This window comes from Cyprinus carpio, chromosome A16 (assembly GCF_018340385.1).
Source record: "Cyprinus carpio isolate SPL01 chromosome A16, ASM1834038v1, whole genome shotgun sequence".
Classification (NCBI taxonomy): domain Eukaryota; kingdom Metazoa; phylum Chordata; class Actinopteri; order Cypriniformes; family Cyprinidae; genus Cyprinus; species Cyprinus carpio.
In genome coordinates, this window is record NC_056587.1 from 19270517 (window position 1) to 19297767 (window position 27251).

The window sequence follows — 27251 nt, forward strand, 5'->3', positions numbered from 1 at the left end:
AAGAATGCATTTATTTGGCCAAAAATACAGAAAAAAAAAACAGTAATATTGTAAAATAATAATATCATTTTAAATAATGGTTTTCTATTTTATTATATTTTAAAATATTATTTATTTCTGACGCAAGCTGATTTTTCAGCATCATTACTCCAGCCCTCAGTCTCACATGATCCTTCAGAAATCATTCAAATATGCTGATTTATTATCAGTTTTGAAACAGCTGTGCTGCTTAATATATTTTTTGGAATTTTTGATACTTTTTTCAGGATTATTTGATGAATAAAGTTAAAAAGAATAGCAATTATTTAAATTAGAAATCTTTTCTAACTTACTAATATAAGTTCAATTTAACACATCCTTGCTGAATAAAAGCATTTATTTCTTTCAAAAAGAATTACTGACCCCAAACATTTGAACGTTAGTGTATATTGTTACAAAAGATTTCTATTTTATGTATACACACATACACTAAAAATTGTATATACACACACACGCCCACAGTGGCATGCAAAAGTTTGGAAATCTGTTGCAGACTCAGTGAAAATGTCAATAATTTTAACAAATTAAGAGTCATCATAAGAATGCATGTTATTTTTTTATTCAGTACTGTCCTGAGTAAGATATTTAACATAAAAGATGTTAACATTTAGTCCATAAGAAAAAAAACTGCTGAAATTATTAAGATAACATGATCCATGACTGTTTTTTTGTTTTGTGATGGTTAATCTTGAGTCCCTTTTTTCAGAACTGTTTGTTCTGAACAGTTAAACTGAGCGGTGTTCTTCAGAAAAATCCTCCAGGTCCTGCAGATTCTTCCGTTTTCCAGCATCTTTTGCATATCTGAACCCTTTCCAGCAGTGACTGTATAATTTTGAGATCCATCTTTTCACACTGAGGACAATTGAGGGACCCAAACACATATTAAAAAAGGTTCAAACATTCTGTGATGCTTCAGAAGGAATCACGATGCATTAAGAGCCAGGGGGATGAAAACTTTTGAACAGGATGAAGATGTCCAAATTTTTCTTATTTTATTGAAATATCATTTTTTCCATTTAGTATTGCCCTTTGGAATCAACAGAAGATATTTGCATGTTTCCCGGAACACAAATTAAGTACAATTTACACTTCACCCCCCAGCTCTTAAAGGCATAGTTCACCCAAAAATGAAAATTAGCCCATGATTTACTCACCCTCAGGACATCTTAAGCATATCTGACATTCCTCTAACATTCCTCTTTAAGACGAATCCAATCGGAGTTATATTAAAAATTGTCCTGGCTCTTCCAAACTGTATAATGGCAGTAAATGGTGGCCCTGTTTTTGAAGCTGAAAAAAGTGCATCCATCCATCATAAAACTACTCCACACGGCTCCGGGGTTTTAATAAAGGGTGGATGGATGGATGCACGGCTTCAAAAACAGGGGCACCATTCATTGCCATTATACAGCTTGGAAGAGCCAGGACATTTTTTTAATATATAACTGCCATTGTGTTCGTCTGATACATACATACTATATTCAGTAGTATAAATAGTAATTGTAGTAGCCTAGGCTAGTATGATATTTCGAACATGGCCACTGATGTCCAAAAGTGCTGCTCACTAGGTTTTGAAACGGAAAGCGGTACTGGCCCTTTAAGAGCCTCAGTCCTGGTTTTTGTTACTCAGTAACACCCGTGTCGTTTGACTGTGGCGAAGGGGCTGTAAACAAATGCGGTGGGAAAAGGCGCGTCCTCTGTATATAGATTTCCGTGAGAGATGATTTCGCGTTTGGTTGAGTATATTAACACAGCACGGATGGAGAAACGCGGACCCTCAGATTTCAGTAACATGGGCAGGATCAGACCGTCAAACCTCTTTCAAATACACCATTTATCCTGTTAGTCCGGGACTGTTTTAGGTTGAAATCATGTTGACAGGGTCCAAAACCACCTTTAAAGTCAGACAGATGGTTCCGGACATGAAGGTAAGCTCTACAGTTAAATAATAATATAAATAGTCAGCATTTATTTAGAAGTTAATTATTGTCTTCTCAGTTCTATAAACACTGCAATTCATATAAAAGTAACCACGATTCTGAGAAGGTTTCAAGCATGTCCATGTAACTTTTATGTATTTCATCTGTCAGTTCATAACAGTTGGGTGAATGTTTATGCAACGTTTGTGCAACTTTCACGCAAATGTCACTTTTCCAGGAAAAATGCATTCATTAAATTCATTACTTCATCAGAAATAGGTTTAATGGATGGGACCACAATCTGCAGCTGTAGTAGGAGTCAGTTTTCTATTAAAAAATAGTTTAAAACTTGTTTTTTATTATTATTACCTTTTATGTTGTCTGGCATATGAATTTAAACTCAGGTTAGCTGTATTAACTTTTGGACCTGAACTACATCAGTGCTTAGAAGATTTCAGACACTGTGACTGTAAATGATGGAATATAATTTTCCGTTCTACTCTATCCTCGCTATAACTTGCTCCTTATTGTGTTTGGAAACTGCATTCACATCATTTCAGTTCGTTTCACCAGAAACTCTTTAAATGGAATTGTCGACTATCTGTGGTTGAGGAGTCAGTTTTTCCATTTAGGAAAAAAATTATAATATAAGAATAAAAAAACTCTCTAAAAGGAACAAAAAAAAAAAAAAAAAGCATAAATCTGCTTTAGTGGGGAATTAATGTCTGGCTGGTTGTATTTGTCACTTAAAAATTATAGAGTCTAAATATGTATGAATAACAGCCTCCTTTATTGGATTTTCAGACGGGATCATGGTTTCCATTTATTTTATTTTTTTTATGAATTTTGTTCATTCATGCATTAAGCATGCTGGGAAACATTAATGTTATATATATGTGTGTGTGTTTGTTATATATTATATTTATATTATTCATTTATTTTGAAGATTGTCAAAAATTACCATTTACTTTTCTTGTATACAAAAAAAAACATTTACACTCCATTATTTTATTGATTTATTTTGGAGATTGACAGTATAAATTACCTTTCACTTCTGTTGTTTAGAAAAGAGCAGATTGGACATTCTGCCTAGCATCATCTTTTGTGTTTCATACAAGAAAGAAAATAATACATGGTCTGAAGGACATGAGGATGAGTAAATGATGACAGTTTTTATTCATGGCAGAGCGAATCATCTATTTTCTTAAGCTATAGTCTGCCAGTGCTCACCTCTACTCCGTAACTTTCCTTCTGTTGCTATTTTAAGCTTCCTCTGGGTGGGGGTGGGGGCAGGGATGGAACGCTAGCAGATGCATCCACCCGCAGTTTCTGGAGAGTGTGGAGGCCCTGATGTTAACAACATCTGGCTGTTGCCACGGAAACATCCTACCCCAGAACTCGCTAGGTGTGGAGGTGGTTAATATGTATTGTGCATAATGCAAGTGGCTCTTCCCTGCTTAGAAAATGAATCCAAGTGTATAGATTGTGTGGATGGAGGCCACCCAAGCTGGTGCATTTGAGAATGGGGTGACCTATATTTTGTTCCAGTGATGTAAATGAACAGATGGAGAAAGAATTGTGAACGTAGCAGTTGTGGCAAGACTTTACCACATTGCAGTTTTCATTTAAAACTCATTATGTTCGTTTAAACCAGTCACTCAGATTTTCAGAGCCGACGTGAAGTTTCAAACTCTTGGGATCTTGGGAGTCTTGGGATCAACTTGTCTGGAATGTCTAAATATGACTCGCTGCTTCCCCCATGGGTCAAACTTCACACTGTAAATGCTGTAGAGCACCTTCCCAGCTCAGGAATATCTCATTCATTGTTGCTTGTTTGGGAGTGGAACATGCCATGTGGCATATGTAATTACTTGCGTTTATGTTATTAAAGTGAACACTGTCATCTGGTTTCAGTGCGAGATGAGTGGTTGTTTAAATAAGAGATTTGCTGAAGGTTTGTTTTGACTTTAAATTATTTTAAAAGACGATGCATAACATAAACATGACTGCAACACACCCTCTAATTGACCTTGGAGCTTTTCCTGCACTGTTTTTTTTTGAGACTTGGGTTCTTAATAAGCTCTATATAAAGAGCATGACGACATTGAATAAGCTTTATACGACCAAAACAGCTGGAGCAGTGCTGGTTTGTGCAAATGAATCTAAATAAAACTTGATTACTTTTGCAAAATAGCTTTGCAGTAAGTGATGTATTGTGGTGTTGCCGTGTGGTTGTGAATGTGATCTGAGTGGGCATTTTTAGTGTGTTGCTACGCAGTTGCTAGGGTGTTCTGGGTTTCTTACTGGTCTAAGGTCCTGTTGGTGGACTTTTTCACCCCCTGTTTGTATTATTACTCTCCAAGCCAAAATATTTAATCTAATTGCGATTTGCAATTTATCAAATTTGAAGTACTAATGTTGCAGGATGAGGTACATGCCAATGATTATATCTTAGTGCGACATATTTGTTCAGATCTCTAACTTTAAATATGAGCAGCAGTAATCGGTGTTATTTTAGTAACATTGAGATTAGGGTTATTATCTTTAACCCCCCCCCCAAAAAAAACAAACAAAAACAAATTAAAAATAAATAAATAAATAAAAATAAATCATTGCTTGAAATAAAATAAATGTTAACTGAAATAAAATATAAAAATGTGAACTTATTTTATTTCTATATAAATATATAACATTTCACATATTTGTTTACTTTAACTTAAAGTAATAAAGTAATAAAAAACAAAATAAAAAAAAAATAAATACTAGGCCCTATGTAGACATGTAATATATATATATACAGTACAGACCAAAAGTTTGGAAACATTACTATTTTAAATGTTTTTGAAAGAAGTTTCTTCTGCTCATCAAGCCTGCATTTATTTGATCAAAAATACAGAAAAAACAGTAATATTGTGAAATATTATTACAACTTAAAATAATAGTTTTCTATTTGAATATACTTTAAAAAAAAATGTATTGCTGTGATGCAAAGCTGAATTTTCAGCATCATTACTCCAGCCTTCAGTGTCACATGTAACATCCAGTCTATCACATGATCATTTAGAAATCATTCTAATATTCTGATTTATTATGAGTGTTGGAAACAGTTCTGCTGTCTAATATATTTGATGAATAAAAGGTTAAAAAGAACTGCATTTATTCAAAATAAAAAAAATTCTAATAATATATATTCTAATAATATATTTTCTTTACGATCACTTCACTTTTTATCAATTTAACACATCCTTGCTGAATAAAAGTATTGATTTTATTTAAAAAAAGAAAGAAAAAAAAAATTACTGACCCCAAATTACTGACCAGTAGTGTACATTGTTATTACAAAATATTTATATTTTAAAAACATAGCTTTTTTTTTTTTTTTTTTTTTTTTTTTTTATTCATCAAAGTATCCTAAAAAAAAAGTATCACATGTTCTGAAAAAAATATTAAGCAGCAGAACTGTTTCCAACTTAGATAATGAATCATCATATTAGAATGATTTCTAAAGGATCATGTGATAATGATCCTAAAAATTCAGCTTTGCATCACAGAAATACATGATAATTTAAAGTATAATAAATTTAAAAACAATTATTTTAAACTGTAATAATATATCACAATATTACATTTTTTTTCTGTATTTTTGATCAAATAAACGCAGGCTTGATGAGCAGAAGAAACTTCTTTCAAAAACATTAAAAATAGTAATGTTACCAAACTTTTGGTCTGTACTGTATGTATATATATATATGTATATATATATATATATATATTTATATATATATATATATATATATATATATATATAATATATATATATATATATATATATATATATATATATAAAAATATAATGGAAACATATACACACACACACACATTGCTCTCTCTCTCTTGCTCTCTCTCTCTCTATTTATATATATATATAATGGAAACACTCAAACTAAATTTAAAGTGAAATCAAACTAAAATAAATAAAATCTAATTCAAAATATTGACAATAACAATATCAATGATACTAAAATGACACTGATTTTAATAGTTAATATTTTGGATTAGTGTTTAATTTTATAATTTTTTTCTTTTTATTTAAATTTCAATGTTTTAGAAATTCTATTTGTTTTTGTCTTTTTTTTAATTTGTTTTTAGTATTTCTGTGTAGTTCTTATTTATTTTTATTTCATTTTTAGTTATTTTAGTACATCAAGTTAAACTGTTAAATGTTGCCTTAAAATCTACGTTTATTAACTAACAGAAATGTTTTTTAAGGGTTTGGTTTTAGTTTTAGTTAAAGGATTGGTTCACTTTCAAATTAAAATTTCGTGATAATTTACCCCCATGTCATAAAAGATGTTTATGTATCTCTTTCTTCAGTCGAAAAGAAAATAAGGTTTTTGATGAAAACATTCCAGCATGTAGTCATGGACTCCAAACGGTTCAAAGGGCTATAAACCATACCAGACGATGAATAAGGGTCTTATCTAGCGAAACGATTGATCATTTAAAAAATAAATAAAAGTGTATATGCTTTATAAACACTTTTCTCTCACTTCTGCCAATTGTCAAAACCGGAAGCCGCTCCGGTGGATGATGTAGCACATCGGCGTTGAGTGATTAGTGACGAGTGCAGAGAGAGAACAAAACAAAATGGCCTTCACGAATTAGAAGCACAAAACGAGGATTTATTAACGAAAATGGCAGAGGGTTATATATAAGCCAAGAGGAGACTGGTTTTCCTTTGCAAAAGTAAGGAAACATTGGTTCCTTTTCTCCTACATTTCCCAGAGGCGCACGCACAACCCATACGTGCTACTTCATCCGCCGGAACAGCTTCCGGCTTTGACAGTCGGCAGAAGTGAGAGAAAAGTGTTTATAAAGCATATAATTTTTTGTTTTTTAAATCACCAATTGTTTTGCTAGATAAGACTCATCGTCTGGTATCATTTATAGCCATTTGAAGTTGCACTGAAACTGTAATTTTGACCTTCAACCGTTTGGAGTCCATTGAAGTCCACTATATGGAGAAAAATCCTGCAATGTTTTCATCAAAAACCTTAATTTCTTTTCAGCTGAAGAAAGAACATCTTGGATGACATTATCAGGAAATTTTTATTTGAAAGTGAACTAATCCTTTAACTACTATAACTCTTGTTGTAATATTGATTCCATCCCCCTTTTGCACTAAGCAATGATGGTACAAGCTGCATTAATTGGGATAAAAAGTCTAACAAAGGCAGCGACCCAGCTAGACAAGAATCATTTTTCAATTCAGGTATGTTAGTTTGAGAACAAAGGTGCTATTTTTAACCATCTGAACTGACATACAGAAAAAATACTCCAAACGTTTTATAGAAATAGATGCATTGTTCCCATTTGTTGATGTTTCTCTGTAGCAGAAAGATGAAAATAACGAGCCGCTGAACAACAGCTCAGCTCTATAAAGCGATAGGTTTAAGTGTCCCACCCCCTCTAGTTGCCTCATTTAGCTCTAGATTCATGCTCCGCACAAAAGCTGCTTATGCCTCTAGGTGATGATTAATAAACTTAACAGTGTGAGGTTTATATGGTGGCACAGTGCATTCCCACATTTCCATTGGGCGTCTTGTTTTTGTGAGTCTGGCAGGACTGATTCAGGGAGAGGAGGCCTGTATGTTCCCTCAGCTGCATTCTCTGTCCACAGAAACCAGGGGAAGCCATGAGCAATGGAAACTGCAATGAGTCTTGGCTGCTTCTGCCCTCAGAAGCTGAGAGAAGGGAGGGAGGGATGTATTTAATGGTGAAGAAAGAGGCAATGAAAGAGATTACACGATAGCGGTGGCGACCATGTGACTCGAAGAACTGAACCCTCAGCAGAAATGTGCTACAGAAGGCTTTTTTCTCTTTTCATTTATCTGTCCTGCACTTATTGCACATTTATTCACTTCCTCAGAGCAGTCCAGTTTCCTGGGCTTTGAATGCTTAATGACTTCTGTCTTTAGATCTATATTCGTTTAGGAATTCTGCAGGGTGGAATTTTGATTTAAATCCCCATGAAATGCAGATGCAAGAGCGTGTTTGTTTGTTTTGTGTTTGTTTTGACCACAGTGTTGCTGATCATAGGGGGATATAAAGTGACCGTTTAAAAGATTAAGACTGAAAACAAACTAGTACTTTACACGCATTTGTTCCTGTCCTCGTTTAAAGTGTAAAATGTAGCCTCTGTTTAGAAACACTTTGTTGTTGTTGTGTTGTTTTCCTTCAGGTCTTGTCCGGAAAACACCAGCCTTTAAAAGTTCAAAAAATTCATTAATTAATTCATTTAAATTTTATTCTAATCTATTCATTTATTTTGTTTGTATTTATTTATTTCAATTTAAAAAAAAATGGGGGGGGGGGGGTTGTATTAATATAATTCATTATCAAGACTGTTTCATATTAGTGATGATCTCACAAGTTCTCAGAAGTTGCTAATGTGGGCAATGCAACATTTCTTGTTCTCTCACTATCTTTCCTGTACTTTCTACGTTAAACATGGCTGAAAGGTAACAAATAATGAATAATGTTTTAAAATAGTTCAGTTGATATCTTTATACACCTATTTCTATAAAACTATTTTTTTAATATCTTTTATATGTAAATATCCTTTTTTATTCTCTAAGAAAAAAATCCATTTCTATTTATTGAAAATATTTATTTTCTGGTCATTTGAGAAATCTTAATAGAAAAATGTAAAAGAGTGCTCCACTTGCATGTTGACACTGGTAGGCTGGTTTAGTCAAACTCTGAATGTTTGAAGAAATACACTTATTATCTGCATGATGCAGCCAGATGAATCTGGTTCAATCTCGCATTATGAAAGTTACAGAGATGCTGAAGCTCTTTCTCCGTTTAGGTGTGTTGGAGCTGTGGGTTCAGACCTCTGGAAGTATGTCACCCCTGTTCTACCCAGTGACTCACAAATGAAAGATGCTTTGTTATAAAAGGGTTGATAACATCAGAGTGTTCAGTTTTAACCTCTTGTAAATGAAGCTGCTTGTGTGGTTCAGTTGCACTGTGGGGAAATGAAACCTGAAAGACTATTTAGAGAATAATGCAATTTAAATATAGTGCAAGGGGGTGCTTTCTTGCATCTAGTTAAAAATAAACTACTATTCTGAGCAGTGCGTATAAATGTAGGCCTCATTTCCTGTGTCACACTATCAAAAGGCAAATACAATGCATGCAAAACTGTATGTTTGCATATAGCGTGCATCAGCCAGACTAATGAATTGTTTGATATTTTGAGATTTTTAGCATTAACCAATGTCTGCTTAATATGGTAATAGGAGTCTGAACTTACTGTTTTCTAATGTTTTCTAATGAGTGTTTTTTGAGACATATATTGTATATAATGTATAGTATATATGTCGGAACATCACCTGACCAAACTGGAAAACTGGTCTCATTGGATCCGCTTGTCAACGAAAGTATTAACAGCAATATGAACTAATGGCGATATCTATGAACTTTTACAGTAATTAGCTTACCTTGCTAGTTGTTATTGTTGCTGGTGTTTTATTCAATTTTAATATCCGAATGTTATTGAGAAGAAGAAAAATAAACTTTTAGATATCAATTTGCATCAGTTATGATAATCTTTGGGATCTCCTTTGAAGGCAGCTTGAGTAAAACAGATCAATATTTAACAAACCCCATAAAAAAGACCTGAACCGGAAGTTACGCTACCTGTTTTAAAGAATGCAGAAAGAATGTTTTTTGCACATATAACCCTTATTAATCGTGCCATACGATATGACAACCTTAATTTCTTTATTATCTCTCTGTGTTTGCTACAGGAGAGGATGATGAGCCACAGTAGCCTTCATGCACGCGGGAGAGATGTGCTCGGCCTCTGCTGTTTGCCAGGTAAATCTTACAATGCAATCTTATTTGTATAATATATTGACATTTATAAAAGGATTTCCCAGTTTCCTAATTACACTACCGTTCAAAAGTTTGGAGTTCGGGGATTTTTAAAAACATATAAAAAACATTTTTTATGCTTACCAAGGCTGCATTTATTTAATTAAAAAAATACAGTAATATTGTAAAATATTATTACAATTTCAAATAACTCTTTTCTATTTGAATATATTTTAAAATGTAATTTATTCCTGATTTCATCATCATTACTCCAGTCTTTAGTGTCATGTGATCTTTCAGAAATCATTCTAATATGGTCCGTGTATCTTTTGGTCATTTGATTTTTTGTTTAATTTTGTAAGTAAAAAAATGAAAAACAGCTCCTTTTTCGTTTTTTAATTTTTTGCAAAAAACGAAAAAACAAGAATTCGGCTTAATTTTTAGTTTTTCGTTCAGGGTTAGAAAAAATGAATAACAGCTTGAATATTCGATTTCTACACGTGGGCGGGAATTAAACTCCCCTTTCTGCTGATTGGTCAGACAAAAAAAAAGATCAAACCATGCTGTCATCAGTCCTTCTGCAGTTCCGCGCGGCAGAATACTAGTCCTCTGCTGCTGCAGCAGTTGTACAGATTCTTAAACTTTTTTATTGCAACTACATTTAATCTTTTTCTCATCAAACAACCAGACAAATGAATGGCTCGACACAACCTGTTCTGTGGCAGAGCCTAGGGCTTTCTTCTGTGAAGATATAAATTCTATGCTTTGCATCAGCTGGGCATGGCAGGGCAGGCTATATCCTACCCTGGTCCCCCAGTAAGTTTGTTTGTTTAATTAAGTAATTAATTATTATTATTATAAATATTATTAATTATTTCAAAATAAATATTTTAAACACTAATACAAAAAGGAAAGAATAATGCTTTGACTTGGGTATATTCAGAGCTGGGTAGATTACTTACAAATTGTAATCCGTTACTGATTCCAAATTACATAACAAAAAATGTAGTCAGTAACTAATCCACTACATTTCACGTTTTAGGTAATATAGTCAGAATTACTTTTTGATTACTTTTGACCTAACTCGTTTATCACACTGATTTAAACAGGATAATCTTGTACCATAATGATGTAAAAATACAAATAGTGAGAAAATATATTCCTTTCATTGTAATTAACAACATGAAGTGCATTAAACATTATATTACGTCAGGGTTTCCCAAATTGGGGTTCGTAAAGGAACCATTAAATTATAGAGTTTAATGAAAGGCTGAAAAGTAATTAAATCATAAAAATGTAAAATTAAAATAAATCATACACTTACTAAAAAGATGAAATATTTTATGTTTACCTTCATTTGTTGTGCCATATGACCATTCATCTATGTCAGAGGGTACTTAAAGGATCACCGATTATGATTTCACTTTTTTTAACTTTAGTGTGTAATGTTGCTGTTTGAGCATAAAAAACATCTGCAAAGTTACGATGCTCAAAGTTTAACGCAAGGGAGATACTGTCTTTTACAGAATTGCTGATTGACCACCCCTTAAAGTAAATATGTTAGGTGAAATAGGTTCAGAGGACAAAGAGATTTGAAAATGTCTGCAAATAAGAAATAATGAGAATTTGTGCATTTTAATGAGTTTGAAAGACAAAAGCCTTTCAATAATACATAATAATACATGGTTAACCTACTGAGTGATCATTTAAATAAAAAATAATGCGTTCATCAGTAGTTGATGCAATGTTGAAACACTTCTTAAACCTGAAATTATTTTTGTAAACCCATTGGTCAAATGCTGTATAGCCACCGGATTAATGACTGATAACTGTGTGAATGTCCACAAACTGGAAGACTTTCTGAGTGTATTAAGCGGTAGACTATTTTAGAAAGGAACATTAAAAAAAAAAAAAAAAGAGGAATTAGAGAGAATCAATGAACGATGAATCATTTATTTCTATTGTGTGAATAATATGTAATCTATAAAAAAAGTAACTGTAGTCTGATTTAGTCTGACACTTGTGCACTCGCACACAGGGGCAAAAAAACACTAACATGCAAAACTGGATGTTTGCAATATAGGGTGAGTCAGGCAGGGGACTAATGCCTTGTTTGATATTTTGAGAGTTTAGCATTAAACCAGTGTCCGCCTTAATCTGGTAATAGGAGTACGAACTTATGGTGTCGAATGGTTTGCGGGGTTTTTTGAGACAGATAGATATGTATATAAGGTATAGGTTATGTTGTCTGGAACATCACATGACCAAACTGGAAAACTGGTATAATTGGAATCCGACCTGTGCAGATGAAGGTGGATTTAGACCGCAATATGAAACAAATGGAGATATCTAAGAACTTTTACAGTACTCCTGCTTAGACCTTTGCTAGTTGTTATTGGTGTGGTGTTGTATTCATTTCCATATCCGAATGTTATTGAGAAGAAAGAAAAATAAACTTCAGATATGCAATTTGCAGCAGTTCTGATACTCTTTGGATCTCATTTGAAGGCCAGACTGAGGTAAAACAGATCAAATATTTAACAAACCCCATTAAAAAAAGACCTGACCGGACCGTTACGCTACCGGTTTAAAGTAATGCAGAAAGAATGTGTTTTTCACAATAACACTATTATCGTGCAACGATGAAATTAACCTTAAACAATGGAAACGTTCATTCTTCATGTGTTCCACACCAACTCATGTGTATGATCTATCTGAGGTACTTTTTCCCCCCGATTCGTGTGTAGACGGATGAGAGCTCTAGTTAGTCCTTTGAGTATGGCTATCGAGTCTTCGTTTGAGGCACCTGGTGCGGCTGCCACCGGTATTTCGCACTGCTTATTGTCCACGCGTTACAATCTTACACAGCCAACTTTATCAGTTGTATAACATTATTTGACATTGTTATACACAGGATTTCACGGTTCCTTTAATACACTACCATTCAAAAGTTTGGAGTTTGGGGATTTTTAAAAAAAAACTTTTTTTATATGTTTCTATGCTTACCAAGGCTGCATTTATTTAATAAAAAATACAGTAATATTGTAAAATTATTACAATTTCAAGTAACTCTTTTCTATTTGAATATATTTTAAAATGTAATTTATTCCTGATACAGAGTTGAATTTGCATCATCTTTACTCCAGTTCTTTAGAGGCATGTGATCTTTCAGAAATCATTATATATGGTCCGTGTATCTTTTGGTCATTTGATTTTTGTTTAATTTTTAAGTAAAAAAAAATGAAAAACAGCTCCTTTTTTCGTTTTTTAATTTTTTTGCAAAAAACGAAAAACAAGAATTCGGCTTAATTTTTTGTTTTTCGTTCAGGGTTGTTAGAAAAATGAAATAAACCAGCTTGAATATTCGACTTTCTACACGTGGGCGGGAATTAAACTCCCCTTTCTGCTGATTGGTCAGACAAAAAAAAAAGATCAAAACATGCTGTCATCAGTCCTTCTGCAGTTCCGCGCGGCAGAATACTAGTCCTCTGCTGCTGCAGCAGTTGTACAGATTCTTAAACTTTTTATTGCAAAACACATTTAATCTTTTTCTCATCAAACAACCAGACAAATGAATGGCTCGACACAACCTGTTCTGTGGCAGAGCCTAGGGCTTTCTTCTGTTGAAGATATAAATTCTATGCTTTGCATCAGCTGGGCATGGCAGGGCAATAAGGCTATATCCTACCCTGGTCCCCCAGTAAGTTTGTTTGTTTAATTAAGTAATTAATTATTATTATTATAAACTATTATTAATTATTTAAAAAAAAAAATTTTAAACACTAATACAAAAAGGAAAGAATAATGCTCTGACTTGGGTATATTCAGAGCCTGGGTAGATTACTTACAAATTGTAATCCGTTACTGATTCCAAATTACATGACAAAAAATGTAGTCTAGTAACTAATCCATACATTTCACGTTTTAGGTAATATAGTCAGATTACTTTTGATTACTTTTGACCTAACTCGTTTATCACACTGATTTTAAACAGGATAATCTTGTACCATAATGATGTTGCAAGTCAAAAATACAAATAGTGAGGAAAATATATTCCTGTCATTGTAAGGTAACAACAACCATGAAGTGCATTAAAACATTATATTTACGTCAGGGTTTCCCAAATTGGGGTTCGTAAAGGAACCATTAAATTATAGAGTTTAATGAAAGGCCTGAAAAAGTAATTAAATCATAAAAAGGTTAAAATTAAAATAAATCATACACTTACTAAAAAAGATGAAATATTTTATGTTTACCTTCATTTGTTTGTGCCATATGACCATTCATCTATGTCAGAGGGTACTTAAAGGATCACTGATTATGATTTAACTTTTTTTAACTTTAGTGTGTAATGTTGCTGTTTGAGCATAAAAAACATCTGCAAAAGTTACGATGCTCAAAGGATTAACGCAAGGGAGATATTGTCTTTTACAGAATTGCTGATTGACCACCCCTTTAAAGTAAATATGTTAGGTGAAAGAGGTTCAGAGGACAAAGAGTTTGAAAATGTCTGCAAATAAGAAATAATGAGAATTTGTGCATTTTCATTGAGTTTGAAAGACAAAAGCCTTTCAATAGTACATAATAATACATGGTTAAACCTACTGAGTGATCATTTAAATAAAAAATAATGCGTTCATCAGTAGTTGATGCAAATGTTGAAACACTTCTTAAACCTGAAATTATTTTTGTAAACCCATTGGTCAAATGCTGTATAGCCACCGGATTAATGACTGATAACTGTGTGAATGTCCACAAACTGGAAGACTTTCTGAGTGATTAAGCGGTAGACTATTTTTTAGAAAGGAACATTAAAAAAAAAAAAAAAAGAGGGAATTAGAGAGAATCAATGAACGATGAATCATTTATTTCTATTGTGTGAATAATATGTAATCTATAAAAAAGTAACTGTAGTCTGATTTAGTCTGACACTTGAGCACTCGCACACAGGAATGTAACACAAGATTTACATAAATGTAATTAATTGCCATTTGGTTTGTTTCTCACCAAACCTTACTGTATACCTTCAGAACGTTTGGAATATAGCATACGCCACAAGATGCATATTATTTTATGACAGATTTGCATCCCCTTAAAGAATGAAAAGTGAAAGTCACCGTTCTTCTGCCATTAAATGGGTAAGTGCGAGCAGGACATTTTTGTGTGTGTGTTTCGGAAAAAAGAAGGTAGACCTAATAAGCCTTTAGAACAACATCTGACTAGTTACCCTAGTTAAATAAAACAGAAAAACACGACTACCAACAACAACATCATTAAAGTGCACAGGAAATATGCAGCAATCTAAACAGTTTATTTAATTAATATTGAGAATTAGTTGATTTGATGTTCACCTGGATTTGTTCCTCAAGAGGGGAAATAATTTAATAAGTTGTCATTTATAGTCATTTGGTAAAATGCATATTTTTATTTGTGTACATTCAAAATGACTACAAAATGTCCGTCCCGTTGAAAAATAAAGAAAACAACAGAATGCACTGCTTTAGCGCAAAACCATGAACCAATACACAGCTAGTAGGCTGCTTCATGCGCCTATTTTTAAAAGTCTACATTAAGGTTATTTGACGTTAAATGCATTATTTAAGTCATTTTAGAATAAATCACAGTATATATCATGATAAAAAGTGACTTTACAGTTTGGAAAATATGGTAGGTTATGAAATCCCCCCCAGCCAGCAGCAGAGGACTAGTATTCTGCCGCGAGGAACTGCAGAAGAACTGATGACAGTTTGATCTTTTTTTTTTTTTTTTGTCTGACCAATCAGCAGAAAGGGGCGTTTAATTCCCACCCACCGTGTAGAAATCGATTCAAGCTGTTTATTCATTTTTCTACCCCTGAAAGAAAAACAAAAAATTAAGCCGAATTCTTGTTTTTCGTTTTTTGCAAAAAATTAAAAAACGAAAAAGGAGCTGTTTTTCATTTTTCTACTTTCAATATTAAACAAAAAATCAAATGACCAAAAGATACACGGACCTAATATGATGATTTTCTACAAAAGAAACATTTCTTATCATTATCAGTGTTGAAAACCGTTATTGTTGCTTTATTTTTCAGGATTCTTTGATGAATAAAAAAAATCAAAAGAACAGCATATGTTTGAAATAGACTTTTTTGTAACGGCATAAATTTCTTTACTGTCACTTTTGATCAATTCAGTGTATACTTAATGTATAAAAGTATTCAATTCTATAAAAAAAAGTACAACAGTAGTGCAAGTTGAAGTAGTTCTGTCAGGAACAGTGTTGTTGATGAAGCTACTTATAATTATGTATAGATTGGAGCTTGTCAAACTACAGTTTCATAGTTAGTAAATGCAAATTTACTATAAAAACAATTTTATTAGACGAAAAAACATTGAAAACATTTTTTATTTTTGCTACAAAAAAAACATATATTAGTAAAATGACATTTAGGAACTTAATGTGTGAAAACTGAGTGATTCATTAATCAGTAAATCATATTGTTGAATCAGATTAAAAACAGTTAATTCACAAACCAAGCTTATGAACCAAATGATTTCCTGAAATGAATCCGACTTCCCAACACCGTTTGAGAGAGGGGAGTATTCCAGGAGAGTGTGTTTGTTTAGTACAGTGTGACATACAAAAACAGTGATGTAGTGTTTTGGCATGTGATTCCCTACTGAAATAAGTAGTCACGTTAGTAGCGGCGCTGCTTTCAGGTTGATCCCTGCCAGGAAAGCACTAGGTCTGGATGGTTGTGGTCAGTCTGCCTCTGTGGGTGTGAATGGCCTCAGAAAACAATAACTCAGTGTGCAGAGCAGCCCCTCACCATAATCTCAGCGTCAGCAGTGTGTTTAAGCAGCAGCTTTGCTCAGGAATGTTGGCAGGCTGTGAGTTCGACCCAGACAACCTAATCTGTAACGTTCATATCAGCACTTACACTCAGCGGCCCTTTGGGAGCACAGAGCATTTCCTAGCACGTCAACATTTAATAGAGCCGCTCACCTCAGCACTTCAGCTCAGTATTTGTTGATATTTAGCTTGCATAGTCTCTTACTGTTTGGACACCATTTCCCAGCTAGTTTTCACTTTCTTCTCAAGGACATTTAAAATAGTGGTCCCCAAAATTTGTTTGTATTAATTTATTATTAATGTATAATTTTTTATTATTATTGTTATTTTATATTATAGTTTCTTTCCTGAGGCAATCCATCTCATGAACCGTTAACTTGGCAATAAATGTGTAATACACAACACGATTTATACATTATTTATTTAACACACATACTTCCTTTTACATTTCCTTGCATTAAACTTCTGTACTTTTTATTATCTGTGTCTTGTCTTGTCACTGTAATCTGTTAGTGCTCTGGAAGCTTCTGTCACCAAAACAAATTCCTCATGTGTAAACATATCTGGCAACAAAGCTCTTTCTGATTCTGATTTAAATAATTTAGTGTTTATTTTAATTAATATTTAATTAATCATTTTGTAATTATTAATTGAAATATTTGTTACTTTTAATTAGTTATTTTTTATAAATATTATTTTTAAATTATTTTATTCATTTTTTAATTATTTACTTTCATCTTTATTTTATTTTACTGCATTGCATTGCTGTTCACAAACCCATGACTGTCCGATTTCTCTAGAAATCCTATTATGTAATATTAGAAAGTAAAAGCATTTTCTGTGTGATATTCCATTTAAAAAAGAAAAAAATCACTGAAAGCACCTTTTAAGGGAAGAGGCCTTATTGCTTTAAGGTCACTGTTACCTCGTAAAACCTTGCTGGAAATGTCATAACTGCAAGTTTATGAAATAGTAAGAGTTTGTTTGCTCTGTTATCATGGGAATGTGAGATGTGACCTTGCTTCATGGTTTCTCATTCATGTGATGAAGACTGGAACAAACCAGTTGATGTGACCCGGAGAGGTTTGACCAACATGGCATGACTCTGGTAGCACACGCAACCAGAAGTTTAATGGAAAACAAATGTTGACAAAAACAAATCAAACAAAACGTACGTTTTCAAAAAATTAAAAAAGCAAAAAAACAAAAAAAAGCACAACACAACCCAGAAAAAAATTATTTTTATTAATAATTACTAAAAAAATATTATTTATATCTAAATAAATTTAAGAAAAAGTGAATTTGGCCGTTTTATTTTAGCATTTTACATATATAACAATTAACTAATTGACTATAAATGTATTAATACAATTTACAGGCATCATGAAAGTATTAGGATAAGCTGTCAGATATATCAGCCATCTATCACACAACAAATTTTTATTATTTTCATTGAATCTTAGTCCAGGTAAAATCATAATTTTGTGCATGTTTTACTAAGCGGCTTGCAATGTTGTAACACGAGATAAAATAAAAATCAAATTTTTTTTTTTTTTGCTTAAAAAATATATTTAATGGTATATTTATTGAATTAGCTTTAATTTTTATATTTTAAGTTTCTTTTTAATTTTACAGTAGGTTTTAGCCATTTTTTTATTTTTTTGTTTATATATAGCTTTATATATAGATATTAATTTATCATTTAAATATTACATAGTATTTAACTATATATATATATAACATTTATATATATAAATATTAAACCGATTTATTTCAGTAATTTGCCAAATTTAAAGTGATATTTTATTCTTATTTACATTGTTAAAGTGTTTTATTTAATATTTATTTTTATTTTATTTTATTTTATTTCAACTTTATATTGATTAGTGAAAACTATTCTTAAAAGAACAACTGAAACAATTAGAAGCTTTGAATATATTTCACCATTCATGAAAGTTTCCAGTGAATCCTAAGCGCTCTGTTTTTCTTATATCACCGTGACGGTCCGATCTCACTGCTTCCGTCCTGCTCTCTCTGACATCTGCTTCCCATGATGTCTCAGGAGTGAGTTTTGAGATCCAACTCACCCTTGAGAGTCATAAAATTAAGAAGCTCGCCTTTGAAAAGTGACCACAATAGACCACAGCTCATTTCACGTGGGTGAGAGCAGCGTGTTCATGCCTGACTCTGGTGGGTTTAAGGGACTCACCGCATTAAACTTCTGTACTTTGCCTTCACTTTTTTATGATTGTGTGAGTTTTATGTCAACAGAATCATAATTCCCTCAAACTATTTTTAAAATGCCACATATCCTTTATATATATGACCATGATTGCCTTCAGAGACTTTAAAGTTTCCCTTTGAATTAAAAGCCAGATGTTTGTGTAATTCCTTCCACAGATCACACATTTTCCTATTGCCATTGTACACTTCTAGCATAATACCATATATGAACTCCAGGGTAACATGGACTAAAAGTCACAAAAGGCAAGTAGTTTTCATGTGCGATTTGTTTTTGCAGGAGAGTGTGTGCTACAGCGAGCCATGCTGGTGAGGAAGAAGCTGACCGCTAAAGAAGGAGGAGGCTGGTTGTCTGGGACTCTGTTCTGCACTCATTTCAGAGTGGCCTTCGTGCCTCAGGACAGCCAGAAACCTGATGTGAGTGGCACCGATTGCTGAGATGTTTCCGGGATGAGAATTCCAGCAGAGTTTTTTTCTCCGTAAAGTTGAGCCTCGCTGTTTTTTTTTTTTTTTTTTTTTGGTCCACTGAAGTTTCTAAAGTCTCTGGCAGTCTTCTGCAGATGTATTTATCTCGATGGCTTCTTTTTCTCCTTATTCAGGATAATGCGGATCCTGTGCTGCTCGGAGATCATGATGTAGCTCTAGCCTCTATTGACAAAGTCGTGGCAGGTGAGGCAATCTCTACAGACTGATAAATGGATACATATTTTCATGAAACCTGTCAATAACATGTCCAGGACACATTTTATCCATATGCTTTAAATGACTGCTAATAAATGTGTTGTAGTGGGACCGTCTCGGACCAAACTAGTGACCCCTACCTGCTCCCTAAAATTCACCCCAGAGGAACTGGTGTTGTACTGCCGAGACCTGCGTGTCCTCTGCTTTCTGTTCGACAGACTCACGCCTGATACTCAAGCTGTGGAGGTTTGTCTTAATATAAGAAAACATAAGGGAAGTCTCTCATGCTCATCAAGGCTGCATTTATTTGATCAATATACAGTTAAAAACAGTGAAATATTATTACAATTATTTACAATAACTGTTTTCTCTTAATATATGTAAAAATGTTATTTATTCCTGTGATGTTAAAGCTGTATTTTCAGCATCATTACTCCAGTCTTTAGTGTGTCACATGGTCCTTCAGAAAAAATTCTGATTTGCTGCTCAAGAAACATTTGTTATTATCAAAACAGCTGTGCTGATTAATATTTTTTGGGGAAATGTGATACGTTATTTTTCAGGATTCTTTAATGAATGGAAAGTTTAAAAGAACAGCATTTATTTGAAATAGAAATCTTTTGTAACATTATAAATGTCTTTACTGCCACTTTTCAATTTAATGCATCCTTGCTGTATGAAAGTATTAATTCCTTTTAAAAAAAATCTTACTGACCCCAAACTTTTGAATTGTAGTGGTGTTCTTATGCAAGATGTGTATCATGCTTTTCAAAGACAGACAGAATTGTTTACAGGCAAAATATCTACTACTATTTTATTCTATTCTATTCTCATTTTTAATGGCCATCAAAAGATGAATTTTCTCTTAACCAAAACCACAAGCCAACCCTAACAACCTTCCAAATCTGATAACTATGAACTTTAAGTCTTTTACTTTAACATTATTGTGGAGTATGTATCAAGCTTTTGTTGATCATCATTCTAATGACTGCCACTCTACTTAACTTGCTTTCAGATCACGTATACCATAGCAAAAACCTACCAACCGCTGAAACCTGGAACCATCCTCTCCTTCCAAAATGCTGCTTTGGGTAGTATTGGTAAGTTATTGATAATCAATACAAAAAGCCATTATGACAGCAAGGAGAGGAAATCCTGACAGCACACATTCATCGTCCAGACGTTTGTTTTTCTTTCTTGAAGATACCATTTTTGCTCATCTGCATCATGACTCCAAATCATTCCTTGAGGGTTGCCAGCAGATGTTTTATATCTTCAGTACAATATATGTGTGCTTCTGGGAAGAATATACATTTCAAGTAGATATGCATAAACATGTCGGGATTTGTTGTACATTTTGGTTATTTTTTCAGTTATTGAGTTGATTTTGAAGCACCAGCACGTGAGGGAATGTGTTTTAGATATCTAGTATAGTTGTAGGTAGGGAAAATGACCGTCAACCAGATGAATAATGGAAAGTAATCTGAAACAGGTCACCTTCTAGCCCTTTTCCAACCTTGTCAAGGTTTGTTTGTACTCAATGCATGTTCATTGCACCAGTTCAGTTGCTCTGCAGCAAGCAAACTGAGTTTGCAGCTCTCGGGAGGTTTTGCACAAAAACCAGATCTTGTAACTAATCCAAACGTTCAATGCTTCTCTACACCTTCTATAGAAATGAAGCAGTTCCTAAGCAACAGGTGGCATGACCCTAACATGAACTGGTTCGAGTGTTCGATGGGATGGGAGCAGGAGCTGGAGAGGACGGGTGCCAGCGGCTGGAGAGTCAGCTCTGTCAATGACCGCTTTGAGATGTCCACCAGGTAGATATCCTCTTTCAGACCTCCTGAGCTCAGTTTAGCTTTGACATTAGAACACGTTTATCCACTTTTTAGACACAACTGATGTTCATTGTTCCATAACATTTTACTAAATCCTTTTCCCACACATTAACACTAATGAATAATCATTTGTTAAAAACCGCATACTACCATACTATTCATGCCATTTTGGCAGCATGCAAATAAACAAATAAAATGAAGGTAATTGTGAGCTGTGATTTGAGCTGTGAAGACATTTAAAAAAAATAAAATAAATTAAGGCAAAATAATCATATTTTACTTACTGAATTCTCATCCAAACACTTTAAAAAAAAAAAGAAATTAATACTTTCATTCAGCAAGGATGCATTGAATTGATCAAAAGTGACATTAAAGACATTTTTAATGTTATAAAAGATTTCTATTTGAAATAAAACCTGTTCAAAACAACTCACAACACATTAAAAAAAAAAATAAAAAAAAGCACAACTCTTTTCAACACTTATAATAAGAAATGTTTCTTGAGCAAAAAAAATCAGCATATTTGAATGATTTCTTAATGAAAAAAAAAATTTTTTTTTTTTTTTTTTTTTTTTTTTTTATCAGATAATTTTTTTTTTTTTGTTTTTTTTTATGATTCTGAAGCTTTAAATTGTAATAGACCATGTGGGACTGAAGACTGGAGTAATGATGCTGAATGCTTATTCAGCTTTGCATATCAGGAATAAATTCAATTTTAAAACATGCTCAAATAGAAAACACTTACTTTAAATTGTAATATTATATTTTTGATCAAATAAATTCAATAGCTTGGTGAGCAACTTCTTTCAGAAACATAAAAAATCTTACCAAACCTGAACTTTTGAATGGTAGTGTAGAAATTTAAGGCTATTTCTATTTGTGCCTATAAGTACAGTGAGCTCACCACATAATATCATGTTTGCACAAGCGTGTCCAATCATAGGCACATCATGTTCCATGTGGAAACTCCTCACACGTTTTTTTCCTCCTGTGTTCTTGTAGTCTGCCCAGATTCAGTGTGGTTCCTCAGAGGCTCCTGGACACAGAGCTCAAGAAAACATTTGCCCACTTTAACGAGGGTCGCATCCCAGTGAGTTCATTCTGACATCCCCTACCAAAGACCAAGCCTTTTAAACACAGCGTGAAAATAAAAGTGACATTATTTACTACTTCGATAAATGTTCCATAATGGAATGTTCCTACGTTTTGTTTTCATAGTCCATTACCATAATCGAAATATAAATACTTTCTAACCAAGACTACTAACCAAAACCAAAGGCCATTCCTTGCAAATCAAATGATTAAGGATAAAACCAATTCCTACACAACATTGTTTCCCACAGAATATTCTGTTTCATCAAGGGATGGTTCACCCAAAACTGAAAATTTTCATCATTTTCTTGTGTCGAAAGACTTCCTTTCTACTGTGGAACATAAAAGAGGATATTTTGAGAAATGTCTCTCTATTTTCTTTTCTCCATAGAAATGTAGTTTGGTTCCCAGCATTCTTCAAATCTTCTTTTATGTTTACGTTTAAGTCATACAGGTTAGGAATGACTTGAAGTTGAGTAAAATGACAGAATTTTCATTTTTGGGTGAACTATCACTTTAAAAATACATCACATTGTGAAAGTCAAGTGTTGGGGACTGCTGTTTATGGCCTTAAAGGAATAGTTCATCAAAAAATGAAAATTGTCATCCTGTTCTCCTCAAAAGTTGTTTTCAAAGTCCAAGCTGTTTTGCCACACAAAAGGAGAGTGTTTAAAGAATATTTATGGAGTCTGTTGAGCTCCAAAAGAGACATAAAATCACCATGAAAGTAGTTCATACACAGCACAGCTTTTTATACTGAAGCATATTTTATGATTTATATGATATAATTTAACTCCACTCAGCGCTGGTGCTGGCGACATCCGCATGGCAGTGACTTACTACGAATGGCCAGCTTCCAAAATAACATCTACCATGAGAAGGACGACATCAGGTTTGCTATTATATTTTCTCTAGATAACTTAGACGTTCATCAGCAGCAGTCGAGCATTCATTAGGAAACAGAGCTCTTGTCGTGTTTGATCTGCAGGAACCTGGAGTCGGTGCTCTTCGGCGGACAGCAGCTGTGTGTGATTGTGGATCTGGGAGAGGAAATGCCATCACCTGCAGACATCCAGCTGGCTCACACGAGACTCCGGACACTTTGTCTGGGCGGTGGGTCATTTTAGTTGGTTTTTGATGACCTGATGCAAAAGCCAGCTTGAATTTCCAGACAGGTTGTTGCTGTTCCAACAAGTCTACTTGAAGATGCTGGCCAGGCGAGCTTTGATGTGTGCAGCAGCACATTAGCATCCAAAAAAGCTCTTTTTAGCAGGGCATATTAAAGGAATAGTTCATATTATTTTTGTCTCTCCGCCCTACAGATATTTCATCATCTGTATCGGTACCTGATGACAAGTGGCTCTCCACTCTTGAAAGCACTCGCTGGCTCGACTATACCAGGTATATTTGTGCATGAATATAAATAGTGATCTTTTAAACTTTACAACAATATCTGGATGCATCATATAGAAATGTTTCTCTCTTGTGAATATGTTTGCTTCCTGGCCAATATATAGTATGTATACTGTTAAAAGCATGCAAATCTTACCTAGATGACCAGCACTTCATTTGCTAAATGTGTAGTATACAAAAGAGCACACTGCATCTCACATTTCAGTCTCTAATATTGAAGTTTTATTTTTAGCGTTGTGTATTTGAAGTTGAATTTATCAGTGTATCCCGCTGTGTGTGTGTGTGTGTGTGTGTGTGTGTGCTTTACCCTGCTGTGTTTGATGTGCTTGTGTCTCCACAGGTGCTATCTGAGAAAAGCCGCAGAGGTGGCTTGTTTACTCAGAGGAGGTCACATGACAGTTGTTCTCCAAGGTTAGTCACACTGATCGTTAACGGCCATCTATCCCAACTCTGAACTTTGCACCCTGTTAGCATATGATGATTTATGTGTGTCATTAATGTTTAAACCCATACAACGAGATCCAATCTGTGGCGAATACAGTGAGAAAATCAGATATTTATATAACCTTTGCCCTTTGCATGTACAATACTGGGTCAGTAAGATTTTTTTAAAAGAAATGATTTTATTCAGCAATAAATTGATCAAAAGTGACAGTAAAGAAATTTCAATGTTACAAAAGATTTCAACTTTATATTAATTTTGTTCTTTTAAACTTTATATGCAGCTTTACATTTTAAAATATATTAAAAAATAGAAAAAAAAATACTATTTCACATTATTACTGATTTTACTTTATTTTTGATAAATGCAGCCTTGGAAGAGACTTTTTTTAAAAACATAAAATAATCTTATCAACCCCAAACTTTTGAACAGTAGTATAAATGTTTTATTTTTTCTTATCTTTACTGTATATTGTCATAAACCTGTTATTTAAATTTCAGCTTTGTTCATAATGCACTCAGTTTAATAACTGCAGTTTATTTTTAGAAGCCGTTCTTGATACTACTTGAAATCTGATCTGAACCCCAAGTGCATTTCTAAAAATCTTTAGAAATAATATGTCAAGCTACATACAACTGTGGTTTGTAACAATAGGATTTCAGCTCTTTTTTAATGACACACTTTTAGCAGAAGTTTAAACATACCACACAGTTGTGATTTATTATTTTTCCTAACCCATTAACCAACAAACAGTGACATCTGGCAGCGCTCTTCAATTCTTTAAATTCTCATTTCATTTTACAGTCCTCTAAAACGTTTGTTGTCCTCCACATAACCCACAGCCATATACATCAATCTTCCTGTATGTCTTGTCAACCAGTGAATAACTTCAGGAATGAGTTTCTCAGATGAGGCTGACGCACCCATATATCACTGTAAAACCTGTTCGCCACATGTGCTCTGAGCAGAGACGCTGAGAAAGCACCACGAGAGGGCGATGAAATCCCCTGATCCACTGTTTACAGGCATTTTAAGTTTAAAGCTGAAATTGTAAATTCTCAGATGATGCACTGTGTTTCCTCAGAGCCAGAGGATCGAGACATGAACTGTGTGGTCTGCAGTCTGGTGCAGGTGATGTGTGACCCTCACTGCAGGACTGTGGCTGGATTTCAGAGCCTGGTTCAGAAAGAGTGGATCACGGCCGGACACAAATTCCTCAGCCGGATCAACTACCACAGAGAAAGTGATAAAGAGGAGGTAAAAGAAAGAGAAGCAGAAAACTGTTCTGTTCTGAAACCCACTTACATATGACATGTTTGGGGTCAATATTCTCTGATTATCTAAAAAAAAAAAAAAATAATTTTTTGCTCACCAAGGCTGCATTTATTTGATTAAAGATACAGTATTGTGAAATATTATTACAAATAAAAATAGTTGTTTATAAATATTTGAATCTATTTTAAAATGTAATTTATTCCTGAGATGCAAAGCTGCATTTTCAGTATCATTACTCCTGTCTTTAGTGTCACATGATCCTTCAGAAATCATCCTAATATGCTGATATGCTTTTGTAACACTAAAAATGTCTTTACTGTCAATTTTGATCAATTTAATGCATCCTTGCTGAATAAAAGTATTCATTTTGTTAATAAAAATTTAATCTTACTGACCCAAAGCTTTTGAATGATATTGTAGTGTGTTTCCAAATTAAAACTCACTTATGAGATTACATTTCAGTCCTATTTTCAGGATGCTGTCTTAAAAGATTAAAAGACAGCTGCTTATGTAGGGTGGAAGAGAGCAAGGTTTTGGACACCGCCAGAAGATCTATTCTTTCAGCAAACACTAGTGTCATAGTGTCACTGTCATCTACCTACCCTTCAACATCCAAAACCTTATGAAATGTCATAACAATGAATGAATATCTATAGGTTAAAAAAAAACAAACTGATGTAATGATAGTGTACTAAAAAAAAAAAAAAAATACACAGAACACCAATATGGGTGGAAGTATATTATTTATTTTCTATTGATACTTTTATGCAATGAAAAAAAAAATGTAATTGATTTCCCTCAACTCTGCCTGCCTTCTCTAATGAAGAATCTTGTCGCAATGTATTCTGGTACAGCCTTATCCTCAAAGTACGCATGTGATTTTGCACAAAGCTAGGTTGTGAGCCTAAAAATGTTGCCTAAATCGGCTGTTTTAGTCGATTTTAGCTGGACTTGTTCTCATTTCAGCTTAAATTTCAGTTTGAATTCACAGTAAGAGTCCTGGTCTAAATGAGTTGTATGATGTACCTTGCTCTCCGGCAGGCCCCTGTGTTCCTGCTGTATCTTGACTGTGTGTGGCAGCTGTGGGCGCAGTATCCCGCACGCTTCCAGTTTACTGAAGACTACCTGCTGGCTCTGCATGACAGTGTGCACCTTCCACTCTTCAGCAGCTTCCTGGCCAACAGTCAGAGGGAGAGATGTCGCCGTTCACAGGTACTCGCACAGAGAGTTTCACAAAATGTGTCAAATCACAAACAAAACGTTGCAAACTACATGACAGCTATTTAATACAGCAAATATATTTTCCTTTATTATTAGCCTTAAGGGGTTAATTTTACAATAATGCATAATGCCTTTTTTACAGCTACTTAAATACATAAACTACCAGTAAGACTAAAAAAAGTACTTTTATTCAGTAATAATGCATTATATTGACCAAAATAAACACAAAAACCAAAAACAAAAAAAATAAAAAATAAACTCTTTAATTTTCAAATCTCCAAACAATCCAACAAATAAATAAAAAAAACTAAATAAAAAAAACTGTTTCCACAAAAATATTAAGCAGCACATTAGAATGATCTGTGAAGGATCATG

General features: G+C 33.6%; 1 protein-coding gene across 1 annotated transcript in view; it reads left to right on the forward strand.

Moving 5' to 3' along the window:
• Positions 1-1647: 1647 nt before the first annotated feature.
• LOC109104763 (myotubularin-related protein 11-like) overlaps positions 1648-27251 on the forward strand; it is a 29413-nt gene continuing 3809 nt past the window's right edge. The window contains exons 1-14 of the mRNA XM_042773157.1: positions 1648-1967; positions 9773-9842; positions 19195-19331; positions 19514-19583; positions 19702-19841; positions 20611-20695; positions 21268-21415; positions 22436-22523; positions 23329-23417; positions 23514-23638; positions 23848-23926; positions 24279-24349; positions 25465-25637; positions 26697-26867. Of these exons, the coding sequence (XP_042629091.1) occupies positions 1911-1967; positions 9773-9842; positions 19195-19331; positions 19514-19583; positions 19702-19841; positions 20611-20695; positions 21268-21415; positions 22436-22523; positions 23329-23417; positions 23514-23638; positions 23848-23926; positions 24279-24349; positions 25465-25637; positions 26697-26867 (1503 nt within the window). The 5' untranslated portion in view covers positions 1648-1910. The remainder of the gene's footprint in view (positions 1968-9772; positions 9843-19194; positions 19332-19513; positions 19584-19701; positions 19842-20610; positions 20696-21267; positions 21416-22435; positions 22524-23328; positions 23418-23513; positions 23639-23847; positions 23927-24278; positions 24350-25464; positions 25638-26696; positions 26868-27251) is intronic.